Source organism: Anas acuta, chromosome 7 (genome assembly GCF_963932015.1).
Source record: "Anas acuta chromosome 7, bAnaAcu1.1, whole genome shotgun sequence".
NCBI lineage: Eukaryota > Metazoa > Chordata > Aves > Anseriformes > Anatidae > Anas > Anas acuta.
The window spans coordinates 23,158,797-23,172,857 of record NC_088985.1 but is presented as its reverse complement, the minus strand read 5'-3'; the positions used below and the strand labels follow the sequence as shown (position 1 = coordinate 23,172,857).

At 36.4% G+C, this 14,061-nt stretch overlaps 1 protein-coding gene across 5 annotated transcripts in view; it reads left to right on the top strand.

Annotated features, from left to right (window-relative positions):
- Positions 1 to 14,061, top strand: part of KNDC1 (kinase non-catalytic C-lobe domain containing 1) — a 64,242-nt gene that overhangs the window by 45,967 nt on the left and 4,214 nt on the right. For 2 of the 5 annotated variants that reach the window (XM_068688395.1, XM_068688396.1), the window contains 12 exons: positions 5,652 to 5,745; positions 5,864 to 5,961; positions 6,247 to 6,458; positions 7,717 to 7,830; positions 8,235 to 8,382; positions 8,635 to 8,811; positions 9,386 to 9,601; positions 9,906 to 9,988; positions 11,355 to 11,505; positions 12,801 to 12,923; positions 13,023 to 13,082; positions 13,695 to 13,852. In XM_068688395.1, coding sequence (XP_068544496.1) covers positions 5,652 to 5,745; positions 5,864 to 5,961; positions 6,247 to 6,458; positions 7,717 to 7,830; positions 8,235 to 8,382; positions 8,635 to 8,811; positions 9,386 to 9,601; positions 9,906 to 9,988; positions 11,355 to 11,505; positions 12,801 to 12,923; positions 13,023 to 13,082; positions 13,695 to 13,852 — 1,634 coding nt within the window. Of the gene's footprint in view, positions 1 to 5,651; positions 5,746 to 5,863; positions 5,962 to 6,246; positions 6,459 to 7,716; positions 7,831 to 8,234; positions 8,383 to 8,634; positions 8,812 to 9,385; positions 9,602 to 9,905; positions 9,989 to 11,354; positions 11,506 to 12,800; positions 12,924 to 13,022; positions 13,083 to 13,694; positions 13,853 to 14,061 lie in introns of those variants that run through there. The other 3 variants (XR_011098251.1, XR_011098252.1, XR_011098253.1) reach the window with 3 other exon arrangements.

Sequence of the window (14,061 nt, the reverse complement as noted above, 5' to 3'; positions counted from 1 at the left end):
GGAATTCTAGAGGCAGCTGACAAAAGTTGCGAAATCATCAGCGCTTGTTCTCATGGGGGACTTCAACTTCCCAGATATATCCTGGAGGCACAACATAGCCCAGAGAAAGCAGTCTAGGAAGTTTCTGGAGAGCGTGGAAGATAGCTTCCTGACGCAGCTGGTTAGTTAGCCTACCAGGGGAGGTGCCCTGCTAGACCTTCTCTTCACAAACAGAGAAGGACTGGTGGGAGATGTGGTTGGAAACTGTCTTGGGCAGAGTGACCATGAAATGGTAGAGTTCTCCATTCTCGGAGAAGCCAGGATGGGGACCAGTAAAACTGCTGTATTGGACTTCCAGAGGGCTGACTTTGAACTGCTCAGGACACTGGTTGGTAGAGTCCCTTGGGAGGTGGTTCTGAAGGGCAGAGGAGTCCAGGGAGGCTGGGCGCTCTTCAAAAAGGAAATCTTAATGGCACAGGAGCAGTCTGTCCCCACGTGCCCAAAGATGAGCAGGCGGGGGAGAAGACCGGCCTGGCTGAACAGAGAATTGTGGCTTGAGCTTAGGAGGAAAAAGAGGGTTTACAGTCTTTGGAAAAGAGGGCGGGCCACTCAGGAAGATTATAAGGATGTTGTGAGGCAGTGCAGGGACAAAATTAGAAAGGCCGAAGCTCATCTGGAGCTCAATCTGGCAACTGCCATCAAAGACAACAAAAAGTGTTTTTACAAATACATTAATGCAAAACGGAGGACTAAGGAGAATCTCCAGCCTTTACTGGATGCAGGGAGGAACTTAGTTTCAAAAGATGAGGAAAAGGCGGAGGTGCTTAATGCCATCTTTGCTTCAGTCTTTAGCGGCAAAACCAGCTGTTCTCTGGATACCCAGTACCCTGATCTGGTGGAAGTCACTATCCATGAGAAAATGGTTGGCGGCCTGCTATGGCACTTGGATGTATGCAAGTTGATTGGGCCAGATGGGATCCACCCGAGGATACTGAGAACTGGCGGAGGAGCTGGCCAAGCCGCTTTCCATCATTTATCAACAGTCCTGGCTATCAGGGGAGGTCCCAGTTGACTGGCGGCTAGCAAACATGACGCCCATCTACAAGAAGGGCCAGAGGGCAGACCCGGGAAACTGTAGGCCCGTCAGTTTGACCTCAGTGCCAGGGAAACTCATGGAGCAGATTATTTTGAGTATCATCACGCAGCACTTGCAGGGCAACCAGGTGATCAGGCCCAGTCAGCATGGGTTTATGAAAGGCGGGTCCTGCTTGACGAACCTGATCTCCTTCTATGACAAAGTGATGCGCTGGGTGGACAAGGGAAAGGCTGTGGATTTGGTCTACCTTGACTTCAGCAAGGTTTTTGACACCGTTTCCCGCAGCATTCTCCTCAAGAAAGTGTCTGCTCGTGGCTTGGACTGGCGTATGCTTTGTTGGGATAAAAACTGGTCGGATAGATAAAAAGTGCCCAAAGAGTCGTGGTGAATGGAGCCAAATCCAGTTGGAGGCCAGTCACTAGTGTTGTCCCCCAGGGCTCGGTACTGGGACCGGTCCTCTTTAATATCTTCGTCGATGATCTGGATGAGGGGATCAAGTGCACCCTCAGTAAGTTCGCAGGTGACACCAAGTTAGGTACATGCATCGATCTGCTCAAGGGTAGGAATGCTGTGCAGGAGAATCTGGATAGGCTGGACCAATGGGTTGAGGCCAACTGTATGAAGTTCAACAAGGCCAAGTGCCGGTTCCTGCACCTGGGGCGCAATAACCCCAAGCAGAGCTACAGGCTGGGAGAGGAGTGATTGGAAAGCTGCCAGGCGTAGAAAAACCTGGGAGTATTGGTGGATAGTCAGCTGAATATGAGCCAGCAGTGTGCTCAGGTGGCCAAGAAGGCCAACGGCATCCTGGTTTGTATAAGAAGCAGTGTGACCAGCAGGTCTAGGGAAGTGATTGTCCCCCTGTACTCAGCTCTGGTGAGGCCGCACCTCGAGTACTGTGTTCAGTTTTGGGCCCCTCGCTACAAGAAGGACATCGAGGTGCTCGAAAGAGTCCAGAGAAGGATGATAAAGCTGGTGAGGGGTCTGGAGAACAAGTCCTATGAGGAGCGGCTGAGAGAGCTTGGATTGTTCAGCTTGGAGAAGAGGATGCTCAGGGGTGACCTTATCGCTCTTTATAAGTACATTAAAGGAGGCTCTAGAGAGGTGGGGGTTGGTCTATTCTCCCACGTGCCTAGTGACAGGATGAGGGGGAATGGGCTAAAGTTGTGCCAGGGGTGTTTTAGGTTGGATATTAGGAAGAACTTTACTGAGAGGGTTGTGAGGCATTGGAATGGGCTGCCCAGGATAGTGGTGGAGTCACCATCCCTGGAGGTCTTTAAAAGACGTTTAGATGTTGAACTTAGCGATATGGTTTAGTGGAGGACTTGTTGGTGTTAGGTCAGAAGTTGGACTCGATGATCTTGAGGTCTCTTCCAACCTAGACAATTCTGTGATTCTGTGATATCAACCTGTTTTCTGTCCCAGGTTGCTGACAGTCCTGCTTCCTTGCTGTGTTTTTAAAAGGTCAACAAGAAAGTTGATCTGATTCTACAACTCTGTGGCAAAGTGTGCTAAATCAGTGTTTAGGGGGTTCTATTTCAAAGAGTGAATTTATTATTAGTCATTTGGGCATAAGTACAGTTATCCTGATTTAGTGGCACTATCCTGTGATAAGGATAGGTTTATTTATTCAGTTCATTTGTTCTTGTCTGCAACAGTAATTGAATACTTAATGAGAGTTTAACCATACAACAAAATTCAGTTTTGGAAACATATATATCTCATTAATGGTCTTATCTCTCCAATAGATATTGAATCATTTGAATGTGTTTTTTTTTGTTTGTTTGTTTGTTTTATTCACCCTTTAAAACTAAATGCAATTAAATTTATTTATTTATTTAAATTTGGATACCTGTAAGTAGGTTTGATAAAATCGGGTTGAGAGAAACGCTAATTGCCAGAACATATTATTTGGTATAATTTAATTTATGACAGAATCAAATGCCATAAAAATAATTAACATTTCTATTATTCTGCTCAAACCTGTTAAATACTGCCTGCACCTTAGATAGGTTATGATTTAATTAAATATAAAAAGTAGAACACATTTGTTATATGAACAATATTAACAATGGGATTCATCAGCTAATATGATTCCAAAAAGTGGTAATACATACCCTTCTGTTTAGAACAAATGCGAAGTAACTAGCACAAAAAGTAAAATATCTATGGATCAAAGGTGACACTTTAGCTGTCATAATGATTATTAATGTTTTACTGTGTAGGCGTTTATCAGACAGTATCTTGCAGTTCTAAGGTTCAGCAAAAGTTCACCTTAATTTAGAAAAGTTAGTTTAATTTTTCTTCGAATTCATATAAAAAGCCTTGGGCTTGCTTAGTTCTCTTAGAAGTTTGCAAACTGTTGTCACTCTCCTTATGCATCCTCCCCCACGTCTGTATTGCTCCTTACACAAGCTAAGTGCTTGTCCCCTGCCTCACATCACCTCTGGTCCAGCAGCTGCTGATTTTGCTCCTTGGCACAGGACACATTCAGGCAAACCAGTTCAAGTCCTTGCACTAGAGCAAGAACGGGAGGTGACTGCCAGGGCTGCCATTTCTCTAGAGGGAAGTCCAACTCAGCCCTCACAATAAGAAGTTTGTTGTTTTTTTTCTGTACTCTGATAAGCTTGCTTGCAGTTCTCTTGCAGCCCCAAGCCTTCACCCTTATCCTGTTTGCCCACACTGAGTTTCAGTTCTCTCTCTAGATCTCATAAGCTACTTCTCAGTCTCTGCCAGACTTCTGTGCATCCAGCCAATGACTACAAGGTTTCTAGCAAAAGCTTTGCGTATTCTGTCGACAGTTTTCCCTTTACCATTCTTTTTACTCTTTTCCTTTCTGTTCTGCCAATATTCTGTATCCTTTGGTGAAGCCACACCTCAGCATATAAAAGTCCTGTTTTGTCATGGATAGTTTGAATCTGCAAATTTCCCAGTGGAAAAAAATAAATCATTACTTCGTTCCTTAGACTTAGCGATGTTCTGTAGAAAAGTGTCCTGACAAGTTAAATGCTCTTCAGAGGATGCAGAATTTCATCAAATAACAACTGAATATGTGAGTTCATCAAAAATGTTTATATTCTAGACCTAAAATGGAAGACATTCTAGAATGGACTGGGAATTAATGCCTTGCTTCTGACTTCATTGCTACTCATCTAGAGTTATTTAAGGGACAAGCCACTTCCTAGAATACCTATTAGATTCCAAACATCAGAAAATAGCCACTCTTTCTGAGTCTCTTTCTGTGATTATATTCTTTTAATCAACTTGTTTTCACTTTAACTGATGAAATGAAAACAAACCTTTAAGTAAATCAAGCTGTCTTTGATTCAGAATCTAGATAATAGCTTTTCTGTGCTTTCACTCTTCTCTACACGGTGACTCTGTAATGGTAATTCTTTTTAAAAAACACAGGGATTTTGTGACTTGCTACTAATGAACTATGTTGTTAAGCCTTTTGAGCTTTTGTGAAAAACAGTGACAGATTTTTCTCAAACTCAAATTAATTTCCAGTAAGTCCATCCCATTAAAGCTAACCTATTTACCAATCTGTTGTTTGATATGTTAGCTCTGAGCTATGTGTTTTTTGATCACTCTGCTTGTGGGAGTTCTGTGTGCTGCATTTAGTCAACTTACTCCATTTGAAATGCTGTTTCATGTAATTGGGTCATTGGTAGTTAACTTAGGACACAAGTGCAAAAGCCACCACTTTCAAAAACGACAACACATACGGTTACTTGTTTCATAACAGATCTGAAGCTTTCAATATGGATGCCCATTTTCATTGGCTAGAAAAAAAAATAAACCTTTGATATGCAAACAAATATAAATGTTTACACTAACTGGATAAATTGTGATGAGTAGGATCTACTTTCATTTCTATTCCTTGCTTAAGTTATATAATTTAAGAGAAAAATCATTCTTATTTATTATATAAAACATGTAACTATAAAATATTTATATATTGATATATTTATCAATTTTTTATTTATCAATTTTATATTGAATTGAACTTCAAAATTGGGGTGTCCTTTGTAAAGCAGCTCTCCTGGCTGCCTTCTGACTCAGATGCATAATATAATGTAACCATTCTGGTTTGGAAACTATTGCTTCAATAAAACATTCAGTTCTTGCTACAAATATAGGCCAGCTGCTTAACAGAGCATTTCTGGGCTGTAACTGGAAAAAAAAAAAAAAAAAAAAGTTTTAGTTCTGGATGCCTGCTTAGTGTCAATTAAAAAAAAAAAAAAGTTCTTGAAAACAAACAGATAAGTGCAATTATAACTCAAGGCATATTGATATAAATGGATTCAGACAAACTTCAATGTTGTGTCATCATACATACACTAGCTCCAGTTCATAACATGTAGAACTGTCACATAACTATTACTTTCCTGGGGAAGGTGATGTTTTCTGTAATTTGTCTCTAAGTGCAGGTGCGAAAGGCAATTCTGCTTGGCTAATAGCATATTTTTGTCTGTTTGGATGTTCACTTTTTTGTACAAAAATAACTACACTAAAACTTTCCTATCAGAACTTTGTATTTACCATTATGATCAGAATCCTTTTTCTCTTTAAATAGGAACTAGAACAATTGCTAATGATGGAGACAAAAAATTACAGAAAGACCATACAGTTTTACCAGAAACTATTGCAGAAAGAAAGAAGAAGCAAAAGTAAGATTACAGCAAATTGTCAGTAATGAAATGGGTGCATATTTATATCATTTAAGAATTTTTCCCTGTATATCAGAATAATTGATGTTTGTATGCTTTGTGTGTTTTCAATCTAAAGGTCCTGAAACTAGATCTATGTTGACCAAATTGAGAGGACAGCTACAGGAGATGAAATCAAAGGTGCAGTTTCTTGAACTGGTGAAGAAATACGTGCAGGCAAGTCAGACTTTATTTTGCTTTGGTTTTATTTGTAATTTTTATACTGTATTAGTGTCATTGTCCACTTAAGTCAATGTATGAGCTGTGAAGTGGTTGTTGTCAAAGTGCCAAATTAAGGAAGGTTTGAAAGAATGATTAAAGGTTGTTGCTAGTGGCGGTGTTTAAAAAGAAAAATTGTATAAAATGTGGTTTGGCTTTAGATTGAGTAAAGCACACCTTGCACAGATTTTCCTGATCATCTTCCTACATTTTAATTTTGCATGGGTTTGCCTCTCTGAGCAGATCATGTATGCAGAACAATGGGGTGTGGAATCCTGTGTGCTTCCTACAGTCATTCACAACAGGAGAACTGATACCATGGATGTGGCACCTACGGATGAGTCATCATTGCTTATTTACTATAATACAGAGAAACATAAATGCAATAATCAAAATGGAATAAGAGTTCTGCAGGCTGGGACACCACTCGGTTTAATGGCTTATTTATATTCTAGGTATAGTGCATTTTGTACATCATTAATTGGGAGTGTGATGAGTTGTATTTATTAATTTTTAAAAAGATATAGTGTCTGGGATAAATCTTGGTTACACAGCACTGCATAAATTTTCCTTTCTGCTTTCAAGTTTAATGTTATTTCTGTGCACACATTTGCAGAAATGGGCACGGAAATGGTAAAAAAAAAAAAAAAAAAAAAAAAAAAAAGACTGATAAGAAATTAGCCAAATTACTAAGTTTGGATTTGATTAAAACTCAAGCAATTGATAATAAATCAAAAACTAATAACTTTACAGTTCTTTTATCCTTTACTTATTTGAAGTTTGTTTCTGATAGTTGCCATGGAATTGTGGCTTTGTTATTACCACTAGTTTAATAATTCTTCAGAACATACAATTCAATCGTTCTTACTAATGGAGTTTGGATATGAATATCTATAGATTTTGCTTTATAGATTTCTCACCCAGACTTTGGGAATTATCAAGATACAAGCTTATCTCAGGGCTTAGGTGAGGACAAAGTTGTCCTTTAACCCTCAGCTGGGTTAAATTGTTGTTTTATGGTACCTCAGGTAAGGAGGACAGAAACTGCTTGAGAGACTCCATCAGTCTTGTGCTACTGTAAGATTCTAAAAGCAAAAGACACCAGGTAACCTGTAATTCATATTTTCATCCATTTTGAGCAGTCAGAAAAATGCAAGATTGCAGCATTATTTCTGAAAGCTGGAAATAAAACAGCATTTTAAATTGTAGAGGAAGTTTAGAGGCAAGTAAGAGTAAGCCAAGTGTGCTACTCCCAGCTTGTCCTGACTCTTAGAGCCAGTTACTGCTGTTTCTGGTAGTTAATATTTTGCACAAAGTGAACAAACTGTTTTGGAATCAAAGCTTCCACATTCAGCAAACTCAAACTCACATAGTTTGCAGTAGGCCATCAGGTAGACATAGAAATTGACTCGTCTTAAGGTATCTATGAGTATGTATGTACATATATGTATTTATACATATATATACACACACACACACATATAATACTATCATTTCTAATGGGTATATAATAAGCATGTTCAATTTGTACTTTTACTGTTGACAATCACAATATTCATGTGTAAAAATAAAAAGAAATCAAAATTTTCTGTAGAGCTTCAGTTTGAAATCCCTGCTAGTTCTTGATGTTTTGACGATTTTTGCTGTTGCTCTACTCTGATGCGAGAAGAAATTGCATTCTTGCTTGTCTGAAGCTTTTCTTGTGCTTCACAGAAATGCATTTTTAGAAGGCTATGTACAGCAGTTTCTCTACACATTTCGCTATTTCTGCACACAAGAAGAATTTTTGCAGTTTCTTCTTGATAGAATCAGCAGCACTTTATCCAGGTACAGTAACTTCCCATGAAAAATATTATCAAAACACAACTATTTTTCCCCCGAGTAGCAAGCAGATGTTTCTGGAAAGACCTACTTAATTAAATTCATTTTTTGATGTTTGTTTTTATAAGATTGGCATGTGAGAGTGAAATTAGAGCAAGTGCTATATTTGGCAATATGCTGTCGTCTTTTATTTTCTGAATTCTGAGTCTTGTTTTTCCCAGTTGTTCAGCGTTGGTTAGTAAGTACAATTACAGCTTTGTTTGCACAGTCATGGATTCTAGAAATATGAAACAAGAATTTAAGATAGTACACTCAATACCAAATAATATTTGCAGTTTTTCCAGCATTTATTTTTAAATTGGAATTGGATATAAATTCTGGTGCAATAAGTGTCTTTTTCTTCTCACCAGTGCAAGCCTGGATCCTTCCACATCACTTACCAAAATATGTAACCGCAGTTTCTACATCCTGCAGGCTTGGATTGAAGACTGTTACAGTGTAGACTTTGCAACAAATGCAGACCTTTTATGTACCCTAAAAGAATTTATTTCTTCCAAGGTAAACAAGAATTTTAGTGCAATCTTTAAGAAGTAAAAATAAATAAATAAATAAAATAAAATAAAACTAAAAAAAAAAAAAGTCCTAATTACAACTATAGTAAAGTACAAAAAAGGCCAGTGCTATTTTTGATAACCATAGTCAATACATCTGGTTTTGGACAAACCAGACAAACCACTTGTATTTTCTTTCTTTCTTATAATTTACAAGAAATTGAGTTCAATTTTCTGTTAACCTGTTTTTTGTTTACAGGTAGCTCCATTAAATGGCTATGGTGAACGCTTGTTGTCATTGCTTGAGGATGCTTCTGCCAGGAAAAATGACAGTGCTCAGCTGTGCTACAGCATGGACAAATGCGAAGAAGGGGAGGAAGACAGAAGAACATTGCACTCCATGTATAAAAAACTCTCAGAAGATGTTTCCAGAAAGGTGTGTCCTATGGACTGTACTATGTGGAGCACATTTCCATATACTGTTTTTTGACAGTAAAAATCCAGCTTAGGGTCTAGATCCTGATTTACTAATTTTTTATATACCTGTATTTTAAATCTTTTGAAATTATTGAAAGCCTATAAAGTTGTATAAATTAGGATTCTGTCTTAATTGTGCCCTGTCAATTGTTTCAGTAATAATAGATTTAGATAATCCAAATTCTGAGAGGAATTTTTACTCTTCATTGTTGAAATTAGCGTGTGACTCACGTATAAAATTTCAGAATATATATCATTGTATGGCAGTAAGTTTGAAAATACAGAAATTTGGCTTAAATACCAATTGTTGATTGAGATCTGGTAGCTCAGATTCATTACCCATATGTATTATATTTGCTTAAAATAGCAATGTGAATAAACCAAATAGTGTCTATTGTAACCCTGAAGATTAGCTGAAGAGTTTTGCAGCCAAAAAGGTCTTTCTCTAACAAAATGTTCCAGAAACTTACATCAAGGAACTTACACAATGTTAGCTTTAGAGAAGTTGTAGCTTTACATATTTTTTTCTACAGAACTTTAACTGGAAACTTTCCAAAGGTATGGGACCAATTGCACAGCATCAGAGGGAGCGACTTTACACTATTTCATCGGTTTTGCCAAAGCCATGCTATAGCAGTTTTACAGAAGAATTTCCAGTCTCCTTTGCTAAAGCTGATGAAGTCGGACCGTATATTTTAACAGAATACAGTGCACAACAGCTTTGTTGCCAGCTGACATTACTGCAACAGGTACAAAGGATTAGGTTTACTTGGAAGTATAAATGACATCTGTCTTCCTGTTATATATTCAATCTCCTTTCTCTACCATTTTCCACTACACTGAAATCACTACACTGAAATAAAATACTCCATTTTTGTCTTGAAATCTCTGTGGTAAAACATAGAATGGCTAATTCCATTCTTAGACAGTGATCCATCTGATCAATTTGCTGAAGAAAGAACAACGAATAAAAAAGAAATCAGCCATTTTTATCCCCTAGCATTTTAAAAGAACTGCTAGATCTAACAGATACATCTTGTTCTTTTTGTTTAGGAATTATTTCATAAATGTCATCCAGTACATTTTCTAAATTCAAGAGCACTTGGTGTTAAAGACAAATGTGTTCCTGTCCAAAAGTAAGTTTCTTATTTTAACTGTCCCTCTATTACAGTCATGCATAATAAGTTATTATCACTTAGATATATATAATGCATAATAACTTATTATAACTTATATATGTAATATATCTGGGATATTATAACATATATATAATATATCTGGGAAGAGAGAAACATTTTTAAATACTTTTTTGGGGTGGGGGGCTAGGTAGATATGTAGATATTCTGATTACATATATTTTTTGAATTTCAGGAGACATTAAGTATGTGTGTGTGTGTGTGTGTATATATATATATGTATATATATATGTACCTATGCATGCATACATATGTGATTTGTCACGTATGCAAGGTGATTTCTTTGAAATCTATAGTGGACCAGGCTTAAATATTGTGGAAGATTTGTGTTGTTGGTGTCGCTTCAGAGATCTTTATTTCTGGAGGGAAAAAGAAGTGCAATGGCTTCTGAAACAGGTTACTTGATAATGTACATGCATGTGTGGCGCATGCATGCATAGAAACAACCACTGTAGAACCACGGGGTGGGAAAAGACTTCCCAGGATCATATACTGCAGTATGTCCAGCCCTGCCTTAAGCAAGTCCAGCTGGTGCAGGTTGCCTGGGATTTGTGTGCTCTTTTGTGGGTTCTGAATGTGGATAGGGACCCCACAACCTCCCAGTGCAATGTTCATTTTGCAGTGCTAGGTAAATAAAGTATCAGTCTTCATAGATACAAAAGTAGTTTCCTAGAGTTGTTAGAATGTAGAATGGTTACCAACCTATTTAAATTTATTTGCTAAATGATAATTAACGTTTTCATCTGGCCACATGGACTCAATTATATTTTATTTATGCTCTAGTACTTATATACTCAGTGGATTCAGCTAGCTTCTAATTAGTACTTATTAATTACATTACTTGTAGTAGACTTTTCTAAGAATCATCTGTTACAGATTGTTGAAAGGCAGAGGTTAAATCACATGATTTATACTGATTTGAGGTTCAGACATGGAAAAAAATTTGGCACCACTATATAACTGGCTCAATTTCTTTAATAGCAGCAGTTTTTAATGAGCTTACTGGCTGTGATTTTATTAGGGTGTTTTTTACTGCTTGAACAATTTTATTTGGTAATAAGCGGGTGAAGGTGCCTTTATATACAGAAGTATCTACTGTATATGTTTATTGTGTAATCACATATACATGTATGTATACGTGTATCTTCTATAAAAAGTAACATAGCTCTCTAAGTACATTGTAAAAAGTTATAAAGTCAGAACTGCAAGCACTGCAAAATTATTTTAAATGGTTAGAAATTGGCACCTTACCTTCAAAAACAAAGTCAACATGACTTATTTTTCTTTTCTTCCATCCTTTCCATAGAGCTGTTTCTGCTGAGGAAGTTTCATTTAAAGTCTGTAATCTGTTTCTATCAAAGTGCATACAGGACCAGTACCTTCTACAATTACTGAGAAATGCAGACAGTACCAGTACCTGGGTTGCTGCTGAAATTGTAACATGTCACACATCTAAGGTTAATCATTGTTTTATTGTATTATTAATTATGAAGCATTTATTTGTTAATGTATATGCGTATGTTAATATATAATGCTATATATAAAACCTGAAAAAGTGTTCTAAAATACACCTGTGCAGTTAACAGCTTAGTTTATTGTAATTAAGAGGGTCTGTTTGATGTTTTAGATGTTTTTTAGTAGCAGGTGTTAATAGAACATAAGAAATGGGTTGCTGAGGAAAAAGAGTTGTCTGATTTTCATAAGAGATCTCTGAGACAGAAAAAAGAAAAACTTGTGGTGAAAGGATGTTAATACAGTCAATAATTCTGATAAAATATGAAAGAAGATACCTCTCTCTTTTCTTCTTTTCATTTAATTTAATTTTCAGTCACTTTGTAGATTTATGTAATAATACATTTCAGAAGTAACTTGATTCTATTAAATTTTCATGTCTATGCAGATCTTACTTTTTTCAAAACAAACAGCTGTTGAATCTTGTGATTAACTAAAATTTCAGAACTGTGCATATTGCTTATATACCTCTTGATAGTTTGACAGAAAGTCACTCTTTAAACTTGATTAGTACTTTGAATTCTGAACTGAATCCTGGAAAAATATCTTAGCAAATATGTGTCTATTAGTAATGGGGAGCTACCAGTTGATTCCTTTCTAACAACTGAAAAACATGAGTCTGTATCTGCTCACAATTATTTTATTTTACTTTTAGCTCTGGGAGTTTGGAGCCCAAACATCTCAGTTCCCTTATCACTCTTTCTGTTTCATTATTTATTGGGTTTTAATCAAGCTTCGCTGTTTATCACATTTCTCAAAATATATGTGAGGTGGACAATTTAAACAAATGTCCTAAACAAATCCTGGCGGAATATATTCACAATATATTTTTCTAACAGGCAGTATAGTTTGGTTGGTCATATAGTTTTGGTTAAAGTCTGCATGTTTTGACAACTTTTAAACATAAGTGACCAGTTAGCAGACAGTATGTAAATGTATTTCAATGAGTAGTGTTGCTAGTCCTTTACTTTCCCTCTGCTGTTTTCTTCTAGTGCCTCTTTTCAGCCTTGTAAGAGCAATAAAATCAATAAATTAACAACAGTAAACCCTGGGCATGGCTTAGCATCATCCAATACTTGCAAGGGTACTTCATTTCTATGAAATCATTAAGCCTAATTTCTCATTCCAAACTGAGGCAATATACTGATGAAGCATTTTGCTAGCAATTGACTTAATTTGATAGTTTCCAAATTCACATTAAAAAAAAAAAAAAAGGTTATCTTTTTTTTTTTTTTTCCAGCTGCAGGTGAGCTTGTTATCGAAATTTCTTCTTATAGCAAAATCCTGCTATGAACAAAGAAATTTTGCTACTGCGATGCAAATCCTAGCAGGCTTGGAAAATCTTATTGTACGACAGTTACCAGTAAGTTTGGGGCTCTCTATTGTAACTATTTTGCTTAACATAATCTCATTCCAATATAGACATTAATGCAAAAAACAATGTATTTTGTTTTACTGTAAGGCTTGGAAAATCCTACCTGCAAAAGTAGCTGAAATAATGGAAGAACTCAAGGCTGTTGAGGTATAGTATAAAGTCTTTAACATACAATATTTCTTTGGCGTTGAAGAATATTCAATATCTGACTAAATGGGTGCTTCTGGAGGATGAAATACAAAATTATTTTTTTGCATTATGAAGGAGATTTTAACTTGTTCTGGGACTGTTGGCTCTTGGTCTAAGTTTACATTTTCACTTCATTTTTTCTCAGAAAAGATTCTTAATCACACAGGATACAAGAAAGTTGTTTCAAAGCAAACTAAGGAATTACATTTTCTGAGGATTTGAGCAGGATTTTTATAATCTGTTTTGAAAAATATTAAGTGTTTATTTTATCACAGGCATTATATTATTGATTTATCTGATTCAAAATCAGGTAGAAATTCTAAAACACAATTTTGGCTGTGAATCAAAACACTTAAACATTGTATACATAATGTTTTTTGATTAAAGTTCCTTCTTTGTTTCTGTATTTCAGAATGTTTGCCAATAGATTAGTTCAAAGTGTTGTCTTCAATACCAATAGTTAAAAATTTATGAAAAATGAAATGTTGTGGTAAGCAGATGAAGTGGAGATCTTATAAAGCCTACCCTGATACTTACCAAAACATTTATCTGTGTACGCTTTTACACCAGGTGTTTTTAAAAAGTGACAGCTTGTGTTTGATGGAAGGAGAAAGATACAAAACACTTCCAACAATTCCATCAGCCCATGTTTTGGCTATGCATGTCCAACAACTCGAAACTGGAGGATTCACAATGACAAACGGAGCTCACAAGTGGACTAAACTTCGGTAATTATTTTAACTATATATTTACGTCACCTAACTTTGTAAAATAGAATGGTGTCTAATGAGATAATGAGAGCTAACACAAGATTTTCCATCTAGCAATTTAAATGTCAGTCATTTTGACATCTAAGTGGACAGATACTGTATAAGTAAATGCTCAATGCTTTTGAGTTTCCTTCAAATTTTTTCTTCTGTCAGAAGCAAAACAAACT